We start from the raw sequence: 21,618 nt of genomic DNA, 5'->3' as shown, positions 1-21,618 counted from the left end.
CATATATAAGTAGATACTAATGAAACTCAAACCAATTTTAAATAGAAATATTAATATATATATGTATGTGTGTATGTATATTTTGAGTTAGGTCTGGATTAGGATCGTTGGATTCTAAATACAGTAATAATACGATCGAGGGCCGTTTCGTTCACACGACAAGAGCCGTTACGAGACCCGAGCACGGCTCTCGTCTGTAACATTACTGTATACGTAAATGAACGTGACCTTTCTTTCTATAAATCAAGTTTTATGTATGTTATAAATAATCGGAATTCTGTCGTGTTTAATATCATTTTCATCGGGAGAGCACAAGGAATTTACTGGTGTTACGTGCGTGAAAATCTGTTTGCGAATGAGAAACTTCAATTTTTCCTATTTAAATCCTTAATGCTATCTTTGTTTCTTATGGCCGCCTTGTTCTGGGGTATCGAGCTCGTACGCGATGGTACCAAGAATTGGTTACACGGAGGCACTCATCATACGAGGTAGTGGGGATAGACCGCGGCTCTCGTCCGTGTAGACGAAACAGCTCTCGTCGGCAACATTACTGTATCTACACATATACAGGAAAAAATCTATTGGCTAGATGAAATTATCTTTCAAATTATTATTTTCAAAGATATGATAGTCAGGTTCACAGGAAAACCATTTCCAGAATTTGGGCCTACTGTTCCTACAGCAGACCCTCCCGTATTGGTTTGAAGGAACAATGTATGGCATGTGGCACTTGACGCGTAGGCGAGATTTCCTGCGGTGCTCTCTACTCGAGCAGGTTTTCCTGTGCTGAAAAACACTAAACTTTCGTATCCAATATCTCGAAAACCATTTGAAAACAGATACATAATTTCTATGTCGTTAAATTTATCTTGAAACGCACTACAAAATGATTTGAAAAAAAAGTATATAGTTCTATTTAAAAAACTAAACTTGATTATCATATCTTTGAAAATAATAATTTAAAAGATAATTTGTCATAGCCAATAAATTTTCCCCCTTATACCATGCAAATGACATGTAAACACTTTTTTAATTTTGTGTTTTTTTTTTGTGTGTTACGCGGGACACCCTGTATGTATACATAAGTGGTAACGCGCTAGGTTAGGAGCGAGCGATGCGATATACAACACGAGCCGAACATGACCGAGTGTTACTCGAAATCGCAACAGCTAATCGACGGTATTGAGATATTTCAATTCCCTATGCATGTCTGGTGGTGTATCCAAATGCACACGACTGTTTTGAATATACATGTGATCTACTGCATTTATTTCTTCATTATACACAATGTAACTGTGACATCAGACGTGTATAGGATCTCACAATCTCACCTCGTAACCGTAATGAAATGATGAACGTCAAGATGCACGGATCCTATACCTGTCATCTATGTCTTTACCATTGATCGAGTTCGGATCCCGTTCAAACCTGCAACTTTTTTTTTATTCTACAAGTAATTTTAATATACAATTCCAATCTTTATATAAATTTGATTTTATATTATTATGACTCAAATTATTATTTCATTCCATAAAAGACTGGTTGTAAAAAAATGAGAACGATGCAACTGTGTTTTATGGCTATCTGTGTGGCTAAAATATGAATTACATTTTCTACAGTATTTTATAAATGAAGTAATATATGAAGCGAGGAATTCTAAAGTTAAAAAGCTACTAAAAATTATGTATGAAATAAAAAAGTCACAGATTTGAACCTGCATGATAGCAAAAGACGGGCTCCGTATTCTTGTCTTCTCGGGCTTTCGTAAATATGTCTGGACAAATGAAAATATCGCGCGCGGTTTGTGTCGTTTGTCGGCAACTTGGACAGTATTTAAAGAGCGAGAGAGTAAGGTTCACTTTACACTTGCGTTCTCTTTTGACTTTTCGAATATGGCCGGAGTGGCCCGAAGCGCCGAGCTCACGTACACGCGACTCCTAAGGTGGCGTGTGTAGTGGAGGGGGAAATTTTCAGTAACTCGCATCGTTAATTTGGGTATCACAGATTCCGATTTCACATCGGCAGTCTTTCAAATTAGGCGTCGCCTGGTTTGCAAATGCTCAACTAAATTTGTCACATTTTTTGCTCTGTTTTATCGATAACCCAGCCAAAAGCAATACTGTTGTATGGTTTTACGGCCTGACACTTTTCGTCCTTATATGAGAACATTTTGAACTGGGAAAGGGTTCATTCGATAGAAAAAAGTACAACGCAGCGCAGTCAACTCGCGATTTCGATCAAAACACTCTCTAAATTACATAAAAATGCTTAAATTTCCATACCTGTCAATGGTAGATTTTTGCTCTACTTTACAACACTCGTATTACTAAATATCAGTAGAATTTCGTTAAATCGCGAGTGGACTGCGCTGCATTAAACTGTTTTCTTTCGAATGAACCCATTCCCAGTTTAAAATCATCTCATATAAGGACGAAAAGTGTCAGGCCGTAAACCCCTGTTTTTGCCTAATTTTGTCGGTAATGTCGCCGCTCTGACATATCTGATCGTACCCCCTTAACATTGTAATAACTTGTGAAGTAGGATAAAGTAAGAAGCGATCTTAACAGAATTATGTACAGGAGAGTATCCTGAAAACATTCCAACTTGTTAGAATGCGTGACTATTTGGGACTCAAAAGATATTCCTTGTCAATGATGAAGAACTTTTAAAATATTCTGTATTTCACTAAACAATATATTTTCAATATCTTTACTGCAATAATTTTAGTCGAAACTACTGCTTCTTAATCGGAAAGAATGCTTTTTATTATAGAAAAAAGAATAGATAGAAAATGTCAAACAAGATCATCAGGATATCACAATAAAGAGAAGTCTACTTTTCTAATGGTAAATGGAGTTTTCAGAATGTTCAACTTCGAATGTTCATTTCAACTACAAATTCTGTTTAATTTTAATAATTCTTTTATTTTAATAGTCCATAGACCTTTAAAAAACAATACAAATTGATTAGATATAGATATGAGCAAATTCATTTTTTGCCAAAATGTCACCACAATCTACGATCCGGCCCACTGTGCGCCAGCGTAGCGGTGGCGGTGGTGGGGGCGGGAGCGGGGGCAATTTCTATTCTTTCGATTTCCATCTAAAAACAATTCGAATAAATTTTCGAAATCTTGTCGAAAGAAGATAATTTCCTTCGTAGCGTTTCATCTTGAGGGTGGAATAATCTATTTATCTTTATGTATAATCTTAGTTAACGATTTATTTAACCTCACATAATTTTCGCGAGCGAGCCGAGGAGTCGGAGACTGTCATGCACCTTACGATGTAACATTGTCCAACGACAAACATTTTTACAGTCATTTTCAGAAACAAAGTTTCAACAATCTCCTAATACTCTTCTCAAGATTATAGAAGAATGTTACATTGTAAGATGCAAGATAGCCTCCGACTCCTCGACACGCAATCGAAGATTATGCGAAGTTAAATAAATCGTTGACTAAGATTATGCATAAAGATAAATAGATTATTCCATTCTCAAGACGGAACTTCACGAAAGAAATTATCTTTATTCGACAAACAAATTCTCGTCTAAACTCCGTTCTATGAGAGAAAGAATTCGCCTGTTGACCAGTTTTCGCATGTTTTGCGGAGTTGACGTCTACCCTCATTAGTTATTGGTGCTATTTCCTCAAAGCGCATCCTTACCCACGCATCCCCTGCGGGGCCCTTGAGGGTCTCACCATTTTTACGGATAATCAGTTCCTTGAGCGTTAGCGACGGATAGGATATGAAATAAGTTTTGAATTGATAGGCGATATTATTTTCTACTTTTCTATTTTTTCTATTTTTTTCTTACTAAAGTGTTTATATTTGTGTTCTATATTACATTATTATTAGTATTCTATAGTATTAGTATTATATATATTCGTGTTTTGTGTTATTTTATTAATGTTTTCACTATTTGCGTTTAATTTAGTATTAGTATTTTATCATTTAATTTCATTTTTCGTTTTTCACTATAATAATTCTATATAATTTTAATTCTATAGTATTCATTCTGTATAATTTTCAATTCTATATAATTCACTATAATTTTCACTGTAATAATATTACTTGACAATCGAAATGGATGGATCATCAAATTTGTCAAATGTACTCGGTATAGTTCTGACTGTTGAGACTTTCGGGTGTAAGCCGTGTCCTTATGGAATTATATTCCCAACGTTTCGCCAGAATTGAAGCTAGCTTCTTCAGGGGGTCAAGAGACACACTGATACTGGTGTGTGCCTTGTGGTGTTCTGTTCTTATGTCGGAGTGTGTTCATGTTCCGGATCACTAAGTACCGGGTTTTCTTGGGCTGGATGGTGATGGGAGGACGCGTGATGGGAGGAGGCCCATCAACATCCAGCCCAAAAAAACTCGGTACTTAGTTCCCTGATACATCGAGCTATCAATATTTCCGAAAAAGAACACCTTCCCGAGGAACTCAACCACATCAGGAACAGTTTTCAGCAGAACGGTTTCTCCAAGAACAAGATAAATCGCACAATAGAAAGAATCCTGCATCCAGTAGATAAACCATCCACCTCCGACAATAAAGAAAAACACCACCTTCTTACCGTACATACAAGGCACCACTGACCGTATTGGCAGAATCCTGAAGAAATACAATATTAGGACCATTTTCACCGCCCATGCAAAAATCAAACAGGTGTTCGCCTCTCCCAAAGACTATCATCAGTGGGGGTTTACAAAATACCCTGTTTAGGCCGAAAGGTTTATATTGGCGAAACAGGGAGGAGTGTGAGCACACGGCTCAAAAAACATGGGCGATGCACCAGATTGGGCTACATTCAATCAGCTGTTGCCGAACACTAGAAAGCAATAGGACATAAGATCCTCTTCAATGAAACAAAAGTTATAGCAAGAACCAAAGGATACTTTCCTAGAAAGTACCGTGAATCATTGGAGATATTAAAACACCCTAATAACATTGTTACGAGTCCAGACGAGTTACGTAAAGTAACTATGAAACTGCTCGATTCAAAGCTCCTTCCGTTGACCTTTGACTTTGCCTGGAAGTCACCATGTAAGGGCAGATAGGCATTTCCGTTGCACCCAATTAATAGATTTCTTTGAAACTAATATCATTCAACTTTTCTCGGAAACTCTGCGATGCAGCCGAGTCCCCACCATTTTTCCCATAGATTTTTGACTATAAAAAGGCTAAGACACGGTCTAGCGGGCTCATTCCTAATCCGGTTCGAGTTTAGTACGCGGCTTAGAGTGGAAAGCAAGATCGAGCATTAGTTCCCCTTCGAGCAGAATCATAGAGTACAGTACGTAAAGTAAATTCACTGTAACGTAATCTTAACGATTGCGTCCCCCGCATACCTCTGTGCGTAATCTAGAGAGAGAGGACTTAGTTCCGCGATACGTAAACTCATCGACAATTGTATTCCTTCGAGTCTAACTTAAACGTGTAATAATATACATTTTTATAAGGTTTGTTAAATTGGAATTAGTTCAATCAAAACCTTTCCTAAATCCAATAAGAAGCGAACGCGTAACGATTCCACAAATATTCGAGATATATTATAAAAGTTATGAGGTTATACTAACATCTTCGCAATCCTTGCGAAGGTCCCTTTTCTAACCTACAAGTGGCTCCCGGTGTTGGCCATTGCGCACTGGTTCGGCCATGTCCCGTGCCTCCTGGCGAGTGCAAAGTTACTCGCTGGTTCGTCCACAGTCTTTATTCCATCCTAGTGGCTCCCGATACTCACCAAGTTGAGTGTCGGTTCGTCTACGAAAACCTACCTAAAACCTAAGGTGGCTCCCGGTGTTGGCCTTTGCGCACTGGTTCGTCCACATCCGTGAGGTGGTTCCCAACGAGTGCAAAGTTACCCGTTGGTTTGTCCACGAAACAATAACAATATTCCAAAAACCCTGACCCTCGGTCAGACTATCTAGCCCTCGGCTCGTAACAACATCAACAGGGATACAGGCTACCACCTGAACCCAATCTGGAGCTCCTTCCTCCCGGTTTTTTAATTGTTCAGCTCACGAATTAAAAGTACCTTCCGATTGGTGAGCAGTGATCCGGAACATAAACACACTCCGGTATAAGAACAGAACACCCCAAGGCACACACCAGTATCAGTCTGTCTCTTGACGCCCTAATAAAGTTAGCTGCAATGCTGGCGAAACGTTGGGAATATAATTCCATAAGGACACGGCTTACACCCGAAAACAGATGCCGGGCCGTGAAAGCCTCAAATCTCTGAGCACTCGGTATAAAAAATCCTAAAGGAAAGGTAAGTTAATTTTTCGTTCTTTTTAAGTGTCACATATTTTGTAAAGCTTTAGAGTTTCATTTCTGTTCAAAAAATGTTTATAGTGGGTTGGAAGTGAACAAAAGAAAATGCTGATTTGTCTATATACGGCAAAAAAGAAAAGAAATCCGGAAATGAAATACGAGGCAGTCATAAAGGAACTAGTGATGGAAACCGGAATAGGCAGGAATATCATTGTTCGAACAATCGCCACTTATAAAAAAGAGAGAAAAGTTAATTCATCGAATAAGAAAAAGAAGAGGACTACGATCTTCGTACCCACTGACGAAACTATGAAGATGGCAATAAGTAGGGAAATCCATGATTTTTGGTTTCGGAAAGAGATTCCAATACTTAAAAAAATTCTGGTAGACATTAATAACGATCCAGAGTTGCCGAATTACACTCGGACCACTTTATACAGAATATTATAGAATTTGAATGTTAGATATGATGTGCGAAAGAGGAATAATGTGTTAACAGAACGAAAGAATACTATTTAATGACATCGAAGTTACTTAAGACAAATACGTAAATATAGAGAAGAAGGAAGGAAAATATATTATTTGGACAAAACGTGGGTAAACACAGGCGACTGCTGCAAAAAGGTTTGGCAGGATACGACGGTTGTATCGGCAAACCAGTAGTGGTGTGCGAGACTGGGAACTTGAAATTCTTGAGATTCCTGGGAATGTTCGGGATTCTCGAAAATGTTCGGAATTTCTTAAAATGCCGGGATTCAAAAACGTGTCTTGTTTTCTTGAATATGGTCATAGTTTTAGATGTTTTATTTCGGTTTTTGAAGATCACTTGGCAAAATTTGCTGTTTTATATTTATAATATTAAACGAAATTAGTATATCAAATAATAAGATATACATACTTTTATTTTAAATTCTCGTGTAAAAAAACTAATTCCTCTATATGTGTTGGTAACAGGCTGGTTCTTTTGACTGTAACAATATTTCCAGTTGTTGAAAACAGCCTTCGCTAGTTGCTTGTGTGCTTGGTACAGCAATGTAACGTTTTGCAGCAACTGGTAGTATAGAAAATCTTTTTGAATTTTCGTTTCACCAGCCTATAATATTAATATTCCTATTTATTGTAGTTTCTTCGAAATACACTTTTATTTCTGTGTCTCTGTCTGTGACAAAGATGCCTGTTATGCGGTTTGTGTTCTTATTACCGAGCGTATTGTCCAAAAACATAGATAATTTTGATTTGGGTTCTCCTGCAAAATTTTAATAACCGTCATAATTTAAAGATTATGAATAATTGTATAGACGTACCTTTATCATCATATTTCGATTGATAATTATTGTTATCATTATACTTGTTTCCTACTGGACATAAAATACTTTCCCGCAAGCAATTAATAACATGATTTCTGTCTTCATATTTTAAAAGCCTGTCTTTATACTACAGGGTGTTTCTAAATTCGTGGGAAAACTCGGATATGTAAGTAGAAGACAAGGAAATAAACCGAAAAGTTCATATGCAATATTCTCGGAAACGTTTAGTTTGTTAGTTATACGCGGTTTTATGTTTCGTAAAATACCGATATGACAGTGGCCTCATCCCCTTTAAAGGACTAGGCATCTCTGGGCCTAAGTGAGCCTCTGATGACTCGCAACGCATGTCGAGAGATACTTCATCGAATGGAAAAGCGTACTTTCTAATTGAAAATACTATTGATATTTATCTACGATTAAGGGGTTGCTTTGGCATTTTTGAAAAGTCGAAAATTTTGCTTTCTCATAAAGGAATATCTTGAACCCGTTTAAACAACGTTGAAAAGATTTTATACTAAAATATTAAAAATGAAATTCGGTTTGAATGCCCTGTCATTTCTCAAAATGTTTCAAAATGTATTTTTACATGTAAACTTTTAATGCGACTCCGACTAGGGTATTAAAGAAGAACGCTACGTGTGAATAATAACGCCGATGGGAATGGGTGCGAGGCGAGGTGCCTCTATGGAGAGCGATTTCCTAATCGGAAATTACCAAACTACAAAACATTTCAAAGAATTGTGGAGTGGTTACGCAGTACTGATCAGTTTCACAGAAAAGGTAGCGACGCGGGGACTACAAGAACAAGAAGGACCGTTTCTACGGAGGAAACAGTTTTGCGGGCAATTGAAAATAATCCTTCTGAGAGTACGCGTGAAATAGCAAGAAGGGAGAACATGTCCCACGTGGTAGCGTGGAGAATTTTAAAAAAGCAGGGATTACACCCTTATCATTGGCAGCGTGTGCAAGGATTATTAGAAGAGGACTATCCCCGTCATGTCACATTTTGTAGAATTATTCAAGAGAAGTGGAAACAAGACAATAGCATCGTTCAAAGGATACTATTTACCCACGAAGCCAGTTTTACACGCGAGCGTTTAATTAATTTTAAGAACTCGCATACATGGGCTGACGAAAATCCCCACACGATTATTGCAAATAATCATCAAGTACAATTTCGTATTAACGTGTGACTTGGAGTCTTGGACAATAAATTAATAGGCCCGTACAATTTGCCACGTCACTTAACAGGGCAGCATTATGAACAATTTTTAAAGGACAGTTTACCTTCTCTGCTAGAGGACAGTAGTTTAGACATAAAAAGAAATATGTGGTTCATGCATGATGGAGCACCGGCTCATTTCAGTGCGCGAGTAAGAGAACATTTGGACAGAATATTTGAAAACAAGTGGATCGGCCGCGAAAGACCAATCAAATGGCTTGCTCGATCACCGGACTTAAATCCCTTGGATTTTTTGCATATGGGGTCATTTAAAAGCATTAGTGTACAAGGAGGAAATACCAACGATAGAGGTATTAAGAGACAGAATATTGAATGCATGCGGAGAAATATCTTCGAATCCGGAAATATTTCTGAAAATTCAGGAATACTTTCGGAAAAGAGTAGAGATGTGTTTGCGTGAGGGTGGAGGCCATTTCGAACATCGATTATAAACATATGGTAAGTCGTTATTATTCACACACAGCGTTCTTCTTTAATACTCTAGTCAGAGTCGCGTTAAAAGTTTACATGTAAAAATACATTTTGAAACATTTTGAGAAATGACAGGGCATTCAAACCGAATTTCATTTTTAATATTTTAGTATGAAATCTTTTCCACGTTATTTAAACAGGTTCAAGATATCCCTTTATGAGAAAGCAAAATTTTCGACTTTTCAAAAATGCCAAAGCAACCCCTTAATCGTAGATAAATATCAATAGTATTTTCAATTAGAAACTATGCTTTTCCATTCGATAAAGTATCTCTCGACATGCGTTGCGAGTCGTCAGAGGCTCACTTAGGCCCAGAGATGCCTATTCCTTTAAAGGGGATGGGCCACTGGCATATCGGTATTTTACGAAATATAAAACCGCGTATAACTAACAAACTAAGCGTTTCCGAGAATATTGCATATGAACTTTTCGGTTTATTTCCTTGTCTTCTACTTACATCTCCGAGTTTTCCCACGAATTTAGAAACACCCTGTATATAGGGTTCAACAACATCGATTGCATGATGATTTCATTTTTAATAATGGGATCGGAACGCATCTCTAAATATTCTATATTATGATTGTATGTATATATTATGATTTATATTATGATATATTATTGTTTTATTAATTGCATATATTCTTCAGGTTGTTAAAAAGAAAATAAAATTACTTTTAATTCGTCGCATAGTTATTTACGTATATCATTAGCTATTCCGTCTTTTATATCGTCTTCTTCAAATACATGAACCAATCCAACGTACATTGGAAAATACAGTGATATCGTAGGATAATTTTCTCCACACATTATATCTGTGACTTGTTTTATTGGTTCAAGTAAGTTTACCAATTCTTCTGTGAACTTCCATTCTTCAGTGGTTAGTGTAAGACAAAAATGAAGAAGATACTAAATATGTCCGTGAATACAATTTCGGTACGGTTCGCACGCTAAGCTCGAGGTCTGCTCAATCTTGAGGGTGAAGCTCCAATGCCTTTTCCTTCTTGGATAAGTCCTCGTTATTCCTGAACTATCCCCTCAAGTGCCCGCCGTTAATTTACGACCGGGCCTGGCGTCACGCTAGTCGGGTCTGTCATCGGTTCGTCGGTCTTATCGCCTGCGTCCGAATATAAAGTCTTCCTAACATTCGGCCAACCTGCAATTGTGCTCGTCCTCGAGTATTTTCATCACGCTGTTTTCTAGAACATGAGAAACGTATTTCTATCAGCATTCAATTCCAAAATCCAATTTTATTCAAGTCCCCGATGTGACCGATGTGTTACGAAAACACTTTCCCGGATAATGTGCGCCTCGTATCCTCTATTCCACCATTGCAACCCAAGGTTTCAAATGTTCTGCTGCCACTACCGTCTTTGCCCGACGTCCTCCCTTTCTCAGATCTTCCACTTCATACCTATCATTTCCAAGGACCATGGTCACTCGGAAAGATCCTTTAAATTTAGCGTGTAATTTTCTACTGTCTCCTGTCATTCTCTGAGCAGTGATCTCCGCCATAACAACATCGTCCTTATGATATTGTCTCGCTTCTCGCCGATGCTTATCATACTGCTCCTTTTGCTTTCTCTGATCCTCCCTTATGTGCGAGGTAATCTTTTCACTTAATTCACCTAGATCCAGTTGTTTCATCTCGTCATGCACCTCCTGTGGTATCCATGTCTCAGCTGGATGTTTCGTCTTACATCCAATTAAGACCTCTATCGGAGTCGTTCCGATACCCTTGTTCTGAGTGGTATTTAATGTACTCTGTATTTGCTTAACGTTCTCATCCCAACATTCCAGATCTTTTCCTGCGGTCACAGCAGCTAGAGATGCCGCGATAGTACTATTTTACCTCTCACACTGTTCATTAGCTCGAGGAGTTGCCACTGCGTTCAGGACGTGACGGATTCCGTACGTCGTACAAAAAAAACGAAAAGTTCGCGCCGTGAACGCTGTGCCTCTATCACTTATTATTCGGTGAGGTACTCTGAATAGGTGTATAACATCTAATAGTCTTTTCACTGCCCGCTTAGCTTTTGTGTCTTTCACTGGTTCTACTATAGTAAATTTCGTAAAGCCATCCACGATCACCAGCAGATATCGATTACCTTTTCGATTTTTTTCGAACGGTCCAACGTGATCAATGTGTAATGTGTGGAAAGGTAGTGGTGTTTTCTCGATTGAATACAGCTTTCCTTGCTTTCGTCGTCCCAATTGTTTATAATACAAGCAATTCAAACACGCGTTAACATATTTTTTAACAAATGAATTCATCTCCGCGAACCAATAATTGTCTCGTATCCGTTTTAGCGTTTTTTCCAGCCCCAGATGTGCAGCGTCGTCATGACACAGACGACATATCTGGAAACGCGCCGTTCGTGGCACGACCCACGGTGTGCGTCCGTTTTCCAATCGTCGACATACCTTTCCTTTCTTTAGCACATAATTATCGAAATACTGTTTTGTTTCATTGGTGCGTATGTTATCTAACAAATCTAACAAATCCGGCTCAGCTGCTCGTCTTACAACTGTGCCTTCACAATCCAATCAGCTTCAGTCAAATTCACGGGATAAATGTCGATATCTTTAGCTGGACTTCGGCTCAGCGCATCAACATGTTGCATTGCTGTGCCCGGCCGATATTCGATATCAAACGAGAAGTCCTGCACCTCAAGTCACCACCTCCCAATTCGTGGAATTAAATCCTTTTTCGTAAGCGTCATACGCAAAGCGTTACAGTCCGTCTAAATAGTAAAATATAATCCCAACAAATAAACTCTAAAATGCCGCAATGCAAACACCACCGCCGTGGTTAGTCGTACGAATGGTATTTCTGCTGGTCGATCGTTGCTTGTTTGCTGTAGTATGCGACCACGTGACGAGTTCCGTCTTCTGCATACTGAAACAAAATGTCACCTACCCCGAGGGAACTGGAGTCTGTATGTAGTTCGGTGCGCCATGCACCTATTGAAAATCGTCAGGACCGGATTCATAGTAAGTGCCTCCTTGACCCTCCTTACTGCTTCTTCTTGCGCCTCACCCCATATCCAAGGCGTATCCTTTTTAGTAAGAGAAGTTAGCGGCAACAATAAAGTCGCGTATCCTCTAATGAAACGACAGAAATACCCTGACAATCCCAAAAACTGTCGTACTTGTTTGACCGTTTAGGGATGGGGCATATCAAGTACTGCAATTACCTTTTACCGACCTGGTTTGACGACCTCTGCGCTTATTTCTCGGCCTAAATAACTTACTTCAGTTTTCAAGAACGAACATTTGCTTAACTTGACCGTTACATTTGCTTTACGTAATCGATCTAATACAAGCCGGAGATGCTCTAATCCCTGTGTAACTGTATTTGACGGAATAATGAAATCATCAATATACGGGTAGACTATAGTATTGCTGAGTGATCCTAGCACCGTGTTTACAAGGCGTTGAAATACAGTCGGCGCGTTTGTTAAACTGAAAGGCATACAGAGAAATTCATAATGACCGTCAGGGGTAACGAAAGCGGTCTTTTCAATGGATTCTCTCGCTCATCGCTACTTGGTAATAACCAGAAGCAAGATCTATCGTTGTAAAATACCTGTAGCTTCCAAGCCGGTCAATTTGATCCTCAATCAGTGGCAGAGGATATTTATCCTTCACGGTTACGGCGTTTAGTCTTCGATAATTTACACAGAGTCTGTAATCGCCCATTTTCTTCTTTACCAACATTATCGGACTCGTGTAAGGCGACACCGACTCCCGGATTATCCCATTTTCAAGCAATTCTTGTACCATTTTTCGCGCCACAGCCCACTCCGTTTCTGCCATGCGATATGGATGATACACAACTGGTAAATTTAATCTTCATCTTCACAAGGTTTGTTCTGCCCAATGTACTCATTGTCGTGGTGATTCGATCTGCATACAACGCTAACAGGTTTTTACAAAGAACTCGATCTTTCTCAATTATATTACCTATGTTTATTTTGTTAATATCAAGTGTCGCTTCCACTGTACAGGTATTCACCCTATGTGGTTCCATAACGCCAGTAGCACGCAAACTTTTGATTATCAATTGATCTCGATGTTTAATTAGCATGACGTGATTCTGATCTATGAAATCCTGTCCTACAATCAACTCATACCGCATTCCTTTGGCTCCAACGGCAATGACAGCGACATTTGCAATCACCTTCCCGATTTTGATCGTCATTTTCGCCCTCCAATCGACATTTATCCCCATCCCAGAGAATCCACGCAACTTTATCCGAGATTCCTCAACCATTTCAATACCCAATCGAATCGCCGTAATCCGTTGTATTATCGTATTCGAACACCCAGTGTCCAGTAAACATTTACCTTTTGGCCGTTTACCTCAGCGTCCATTACATAGCGATACATATATTACATAGCGATACACCTGTAACACATTGGTAACATCTTTCATACGCACACAAAACTTATCGAGGTATCCTTTTCCGTTACACGCGGCGCAGGTGGCCCTTGGCTGTTGACACAGTCGCACGATGTGGCCTTCCCGTCCGCAATTGTAACACACCAGCGGTGCGCGTCGTGTCTTCTCCGGATGCAATGTCGGTCCTCCGATCTTGTTTGGTTTTACACCTGATGGTCTCGGCACTGGCAGCCGTTGCTGTCGTTCTCCAGGCCTAGTCACTACTATCTTGTCCACCTTCTGCACCACCGGCATTGTTCCCATCTCCGTCATTGCTGCATACAACTCGTGTACGTCACGGTACTTGTTGAAACGTATAGTGCGTTCAATTGATTCGTCGCCGATGCCACCGATAATCGCATCCTCCAAATAGGCGTCCGGTATTTTCAATTTCAAGGCTCGTAATTTGGCTAGCTTTTCAAAACAGTAGTCACCCAGCTTTTGACCTGGCTGAGCGCTATAAAGCGTAGCTTCTCTCATCAATTTGGCGAAAGGCATCGGTGTTTTGAATTGCTTGATAAAGGCCCTCTTCAGTAAGCTCCATGTATGATCGTTTCTTTGTTCATCATCAAAAAAACGACGAGCATGTACTTTTAATTGTCGCGCGATGTTGCAAATTACATCATCGTCGGTCGACCAATAGCGACGGGCTATTCGGTCTACGTCGCGCACCCACGTTTCTACGTCCGCATTGTCTCTGGGTGGATCGAATCGCGGCACCAAATGTTCTTCGTTCGCGGGTCTAGATCGCACATTACGCAATTCCCGCTGCAGTCTTTCCACCGTTTCACGCAAATCACTCGTAGAATTTTCTGTTAAGTAATGCGATCGTTCCCGTTGTCGTGACCGATCCCGCGAACGTTCATGCGACACCCGTCGCCAAGAACTCGGCGATCCATCCCGCGAATCTCGCGATCGATTCCGCAAGTTCTTGCGCGCACGGTCTCGCTTACGGTCACACGAGTCGTCTCGAGTCAATTCCTGTACTCGATCGTTTGATCTGCTTCGCGAACGAGCACGAGAATGTTTTCGCTTGCTTCCTTTTGAACGACCCATCGTTCACTCAAACGACTAGTTTAATGAATTTCGTCACAATTTTCACTAAAACGTTTAAACGTACACTTCGCACAGAGAGATCTTGCCGGTCCGTAAAGGACACGTGATAATATCTCACTTCTGAATTGTAAGACGAAAATGAAAAAGATACAAAATATTTCCGTGAATACAATTTCGGTACGGTTCGCACGCTAAGCTCGAGGTCTGCTCAATCTTGAGGGTGAAGCTCGAATGCCTTTTCCTTCGTGGATAAGTCTTCGTTGTTCCTGAACTATACCCCTCAAGGGCCCGCTGTTAATTTACGACCGGGCCTGGGGTCACGCTAGTCGGGTCTGTCATCGGTTCGTCGGACTTATCGCCTGTGTTCGAATATACATTCAGGCTGCCTTTTTGAAGTCTCCCTAACATTAGATTGTTCGGCATATTGTTATCACATAAAATTAAACTAAGCGGCCTTCGTAATATATTCAATCTGTGTAGCATTAAATATGTGGAATTCCACCGGATGTCGACCTCTTGCACTAATTGCAAAGGGGTATCATTAGGACTAACTGATAACTGTATTTCTATAAACTTTTGTCTTGAAGATGTCGATTTTGCGAAAAATCCTACAATTTTTCTGCATTTGGTGTTTACAATTTTATATAACGGAAATTTCTTTAACGATGATTTTATAACTAATTGTACAGAATGTGCAAAGAAAGGTATGTGTTTCCATTCTCTGCACATGTCAACTGCTTTTACAATGGTACGCCCATTATCAGTGACGAAAATAAGTGGTCGATTAGCATGGTAGAACTTCCATATACTTAAGCATTCCCGTAATATGTTTTTTATATTTTGTGCAGTGTGTGATTGTTTGATGTGATGCAAATTAAGCATGAAATGATGCATATTAAAATCAGTTGTAATATAGTGAACTGTCAATGACAAGTAGCTCTCAATAGCTCTAGATGTCCATCCATCAGTTGTAAAAGACAAAATAGTATCTAGAAATTTAATACTTAGAGTTTTACAGAAAATTCTATGATGAAAAACAATATACAATAAAAACGAAAGCTATTACCTTCATCAACGTCAGCATATAGTTTGTCATCAATTTGTTCTTTCACGTCCTTATACATATTCGGTATTTTTACTCTGGAAAACGTTGAACGTGAAGGTATTTTATAAGCTGGTTCAGCAACATTGAGTAATGAACAGAAACCAATATCTTCTGCAATGCTGTATGGTTGCAGATCAAGAAACATCATACGAGCAATGGCATCAGTTAACTCTTGCGATCTCTTAGAATCTTTATGTAAGTAGTCTTCTCGGATTTTTTACTCTTTCCTACAACTATTTTACTTATTTGCGAATGTTTAAATTTTAAATGTTGATGAAGGCCACTCATACTTTCACATGTCGTTTTCAATACAGCACTACAATGGATGCATTTAGCTTTCTGTTTGTCTATTTTTTCGAATTCTCCCCAGATGAAACTCTTATTTATATTCTTCCTTTGTGGGTCATTTTGTGCACTACTTCTAACTGTATCAGTAATTTCAGATTCACTGTGACTAGACATTTCACTTTACTATTTTACCGTACGAAATTTATGAATAACAAATGAAATTATAACGATAGTAGAACACGTCTGAGTGTCATAAACACTATGGAAATACTGCGTATGGAATATATTTCAAATATTGAATTGATACCGTGTTTATGTACAAGCGGTGGAATAACTGTTTCGAATTCTTGGATTCATAGAATGAAGAAATATTCGCCTCAAAGTCAAGCATGGAAACAGAGAACATTATGTTTACTGTTTCTACGATGGCATCTTTACACGATATTTCGAATAATGAAATTATACAAGAGGATCTTGTGCCATAAATAAAGGCAAACAGACAACATTAAAAGATTCCGTACAGTGTCACAAATCTCAAAGATTTAAGGGAATCCTGAATATTCTCGAGAAACCCGAACATTTTCGAAATCCCGTCCCGATTCAATAAGTCTCTTCCCATCCCGTCTGAAGCATTGGGTTTTGGGAATTTCCGAGATTCTGCACACCACTACAAACCAGGCGCGAAGTAATCAACTGTTTCCGGGTATTCCCGAAACCCACAGACAAGAAAAAACGTTTAATAAATCGATTTAACAGATGGGTTTGTATCTGGAAGTTTACCACGCTTCCAGTGGAAAAGAAACAGCACCAATTTATTTATGCCATTTATCATCGCATGCATTTTTGCCATGTGAAGTTGCAAAAAAGTGCCATTCTGCATTAATACCAAAATCTTCGAAATGAAAGCTAAGATTTAAGAGATTATATTTATTTAACAACAATAAGTACCATTGACAAAGAGTGAGTTACCAAAATTTATTGATCGCATTAAACCCTGCAAATGTTCGAAGATAATGTAGAATAATGTCGAATGAAGTCGCCTTGATCGCAATTAATGCACGTTCGCCCGCTGGAATCGTTCAGGCTGCCAGCGACGACGTGCCCGCCGCGGCGCGGCGGTGCGACTCGTCGCAGCGTTAACTTTCGGCAAATTTCAAAGGGCCAATTTTAAAATGTCCATATTTTTGAAAGTGTGTCCATCAAGGGCAAGGATCAAACTGTATTCTCCTTTTTCTCAAACTTTGAAAATCGCGCAACACCATAAAAACCTGCATTTGTTTAAAATAATTACAAAAACATGGGTAAAAAAATTCTTTTAATTGAAATAATTTTTTTTATGAACTTCAATGTTTTCTCTATAAGCATCGTAAAGCTTACCTCCATCCGCTTACTAATTCAATAGCTATAACTTTTTTTAAAAAAGTTAGCACTTAATTTCAAACAGCTGTAAAATCGACAATTTTCAAAATTTTAAAAAATCCTTTGGGGTACGTTTAAATATCGTTAAGGACTACAACGTATTCAAATTTGAGCAATCTACAAAAACTTACTCCAAAACGTGTCCGATTTCACCTGGAATAACCCAGTAGCATAAAAGTTGGAAACCGCTAGCTTAGAGTGTAATTTGGGTGAATCTCACATAACCCACCGGCTAGCATCTGTAGATATGCGTAACAGCATTTTCCTCTCCTCATGCAAAAAAAAAAAGAAAAAAAACGGCAACAACGACAACAACAACGACGACGACGGCATGTATGGGTAATTAGTCCTGGACAAATAGAGTGGCAACATACTAGCTGATTCCTGGTGCACATTTAAATGAGGAAGGAAAATGGAACAAAATTCAGGTAACGCTGCATAGTTTTCAAGTATGATGTAGAATTCAGTTTTTGATACATATATAAATTCAACATAAAACATAATATACAGGGTGTTTCTCGGAAAGACGTCCTTGGAGGAATTCGGATCACGCCTGGCACTACGGCACTTAGTGCCCGAAAACAGGGTACCCTGTGCGCGTCATGAAGCGAGTGTCGTCGTTCGGAACGTGAGCCCCCCCCCCCCAAGAAACAACGAGGACTCCTGTTTGTTAATACTTCCTCTGCCTTCTGAGTGCATTTTTGTATAAGAGAAGGTTCCCAAAAATAAAGAGTAGATACAACTTAAATTTCATGGGTATCTGGTCCTTCGAACCAAACCTTAGTCGGCATACCATGTGCAAACTCAACAAAGCCAGAACGATCTATTGATCAACCGCTGGTCTACACAAACAGGGACACTACGTGTGATTTCCTCAAGGACGGAAGCAGTAGTGGCAGAGCTCACAGGGCTCCCGAGTCCTCGCTTGGACAGCACTGGATTAGCGTGTAGATCCCCGTTCTAGTTCGGAAGTTCTACACATCAACCTGCCTGTCACAGGATATTGACCGTATTGGCTAAAAGAAGTGACGAAGATTGACAACGGATCGTGTCAAGAGTGAGGCAAATGGTAGTCAGAAGTGGAGCAAGATGGACTCCTCCTAACCTCTGTGTCCTCCCGCTAGACTTACTGCGTAACACTGTATGATGTCATCAATTCCTGGAATCCTGCCGGCAGATTCCACAAGTCAAACGGTATTCTTAAGAACTTGAAATGTGGATCCGGCATGACAAACGCTGTTTTATCAATCAAATTCTTGTCTACCGGCATTAGATAATATGTATCCTGACGCTAAGTATAATACAATAAAGAACTTATATTTGCTTAAACCGTCGATGTAATCCTCAATTAATGGAAGTTGACATTTAATTTTTTTATTTAGTTATCGCATTGGAATATCTATAATTGACATACATTCGATATTCTTCCGTTTTCTTCTTTGCCAGTAATGTAGGATTTGCGAACCATGATTTTGATGTCGCACTTAAAATGTGTGTGTCCCACATAAGGTGACGGAGCCGAAACGGGGAGATTCCTGCAGTGATTCTAAACACCCTTTTCCTTTGCAAAAATGTTCACTGAAGCTTCGTTAAAGACTTATTAACGAAAAACATTGACTAATCAGTGACCTCGGATTGCGAGCGCTCGGCCGTCCAGTGACAGGGCACAAGCTACGCGTAGTGTTTACTACTTGCTGTTCCCGAGTCTTGTACAAGAAACTCAATATCTCTACGTTATTGCTCAATTTCTCTTAACCTATTAGATAGAAAACTATGAAAAAATCAGGGACACGTTAGCTATCGCAACACATACTATGGAATTTTTTCAAATTTTTAAATTAATTATCCAAGTTGTAAAAAATAAAAATCGAGGAAAAAGAATTTAAAAATACCGATTTAGTAAAGTAATACTATAGTAAGAAAATAAAAAGCAATGTTTTCGTAGTTCCTACGGATTGTATATCATTCTACTGTGTATGAAAACATTGAAAACTGTACAAGAATACTTATTTCATAATGAATGAATAAACATTGGACGTATTAGTTGCTGTAATCGGTAAAACGTACGCAAATATTGATTTTTATTTTTTTATTTATGACGGACCAGTGCAAAAAATGTTTCAATAAATTGAGATTAATAATATGAGTCTAGTAATATGAGTAATTACTATCAGTCAAACTCATCCATTCGGAGAGGAATTCACCTGCTGCATGAACACTTCCTCCATTGGATCACTGTGCCAATCCCGATCATTGGGGGATGATGCCCAGGTAGCGCTGATTGCAGGTATACAACACCACAAGAAGTCACCTTGCATTTACAACATTTCGCTGTCACTAAGACTGATCACTTCACCACACGAGCACTCGACCTTTTAATGACCGACAACCGATTATTTTAAAACGTTCTGCGACATTTCGTAAATAAAGACAAAATGTTACACAGTTCGGCGGCGAAATTATGATCGCTACTGACGATTTTTTCCGAAGTCTCTCTCCTCGTGCCCTCGCATCTCTTTAGCGTGATTTCTCGGGGTGTAGCTTCGTCGAAATACTCGAGTTTGATTTGTTAGTTGACACCAACGAGGTTGGATTTTCCTCAGTTACTTTTTTTAGTGGAGGTGGTAGTCTCTTCTTCGGGTCGAAAAAGTCGCAAGCAAATTCATGGGGAATAGCAAAGGCATATCAGATTAGCGTAGTAATTTCGCCGCCGAACTGTACAAGATCTTGTTTTTATTTACGGAATGCCGTAGAACGTTTCAAAATAACCGGTTGTCGGTCATTAGTCAAGTGCTCCTTTGGTGAAATGATCAGTGTTAGTGACCGCGAAGTGTTGACCTGTGAGCAGTGCTATCTGGGCATCATCCCTTAATAACCGAGATCGGCACAGTGACCCAAGGGAGCAAGTGTTCAAGCAGCAGGTGAATTGAATTCCTCTCCGAATGGGTGAGTTTTACCGATAGTAATTACTCGTATTACTAGTCAAATTATTAACCTCAATTTATTTAAATGTTTTTTGCTTTGGTCCGTTATAATTTAAAAAGTAAAAACCAATTTTTCACCGATTACAACAACTAATACTTCTTCTTTTTTTTTTTTTTTTTTTGATAAGTAATTTAAAAATCTGAAAAAATTCTATAATATGTGTCGCGATAGCTAACGTGTTTCTGATTCTTTTTTATAATTTTCCATGTAATAGTTTAAGAGAAATTGAACAATAACGTAGAGATATTGAATTTCTTGTACAAGACTCGGGCACAGCAAGTAGCGAACGCTACGCGTAGCTTGTGCCCTGTCACCGGACGGTCGTCCGTCCGCTATAGACACTCTCCGATTGGTCGATGTTTTTCGTTAATAACTCGTTAACAAAGCTTCAGAGAACACTTTTGCAAAGGAAAAGGGTATTTAGAATCACCCCAGGAATCTCCCCTTTTCGGATCCACCACCTTATGTGGGATACCCTGTATAATGTATCAAACATTACAGTTACGCAAATTCCAGAAATATGTATAATACTAGTATTTACAAAATTTTTTTTGTAGGCGTATTATTGCAGCATTTGTGAGAGTTTGTTATTATACATTGACGGCTTATTCTGCGATTCTTGTGGTATCTGTGCCGATCCTACATGTGTTAAGGTTGCAGACAAAGAGTTAAAGTGTAAAATTATTACTTTGAATTCAAATGAGCTGATGAAACATCATTGGATAAAAGGTATGCTTTATTATTCTCTTGTACGATATGAGACAGTTAAATATCAATATGAGTGTTTTTTATGTTAAAGTATAGGTATCAAGTGTTATATAAATTATTATTTATTTTTTATTGTATTTTACATAAGGAAATTTACCTATGGTTGCTACATGTGACGTATGTAACGAAGAGTGCGATGTGGAACCTGGTTTAACAGATTGGTGGTGCTGTTGGTGCCAAAGATGTGTTCACAAAGCCTGCAAATCCAAAGTTCTTGAAGTAATTCTATACATTATGCAGATATTTTTGAAAT

General features: G+C 38.9%; 2 protein-coding genes across 9 annotated transcripts in view; both read left to right on the top strand.

The window, feature by feature from the left end:
• The window catches only part of Dgkepsilon (diacylglycerol kinase epsilon), a 156,195-nt gene that overhangs the window by 13,968 nt on the left and 120,609 nt on the right, over positions 1-21,618 (top strand). For 7 of the 8 annotated variants that reach the window (XR_013003243.1, XR_013003242.1, XM_076391866.1 and 4 more), the window contains exons 3-4: positions 21,155-21,326; positions 21,454-21,584. Coding sequence is in view for 6 of the 8 variants with exons in the window: in XM_076391866.1 (XP_076247981.1) it covers positions 21,155-21,326; positions 21,454-21,584 (303 nt within the window). In the remaining 2 variants the exon portion in view is untranslated. Of the gene's footprint in view, positions 1-18,601; positions 18,807-21,154; positions 21,327-21,453; positions 21,585-21,618 lie in introns of those variants that run through there. The other variant, XM_076391870.1, reaches the window with a different exon arrangement.
• Positions 5,665-6,901, top strand: LOC143187652 (uncharacterized). The gene is made up of 6 exons (XM_076391895.1): positions 5,665-5,692; positions 5,937-5,946; positions 6,026-6,086; positions 6,196-6,257; positions 6,308-6,320; positions 6,364-6,901. Exons 1-6 carry the CDS (start codon positions 5,665-5,667, stop codon positions 6,730-6,732), a joined length of 543 nt encoding a protein of 180 aa, XP_076248010.1. The 3' UTR covers positions 6,733-6,901.

Source organism: Calliopsis andreniformis, unplaced genomic scaffold, assembly GCF_051401765.1.
Source record: "Calliopsis andreniformis isolate RMS-2024a unplaced genomic scaffold, iyCalAndr_principal scaffold0133, whole genome shotgun sequence".
Taxonomy (NCBI): domain Eukaryota; kingdom Metazoa; phylum Arthropoda; class Insecta; order Hymenoptera; family Andrenidae; genus Calliopsis; species Calliopsis andreniformis.
This window is presented reverse-complemented; position numbering and strand designations above follow the sequence as displayed.

What these genes read in the sequence shown, in the direction of transcription:
- LOC143187652 (XM_076391895.1), top strand. Translation starts at nt 5,665, where the DNA reads ATGTCCCGTGCCTCCTGGCGAGTGCAAA. An exon ending in CGGAACATAAACACACTCCG is followed by an intron (nt 6,087 to 6,195) that starts GTATAAGAACAG and finishes TAATTCCATAAG; the next exon opens with GACACGGCTTACACCCGAAA.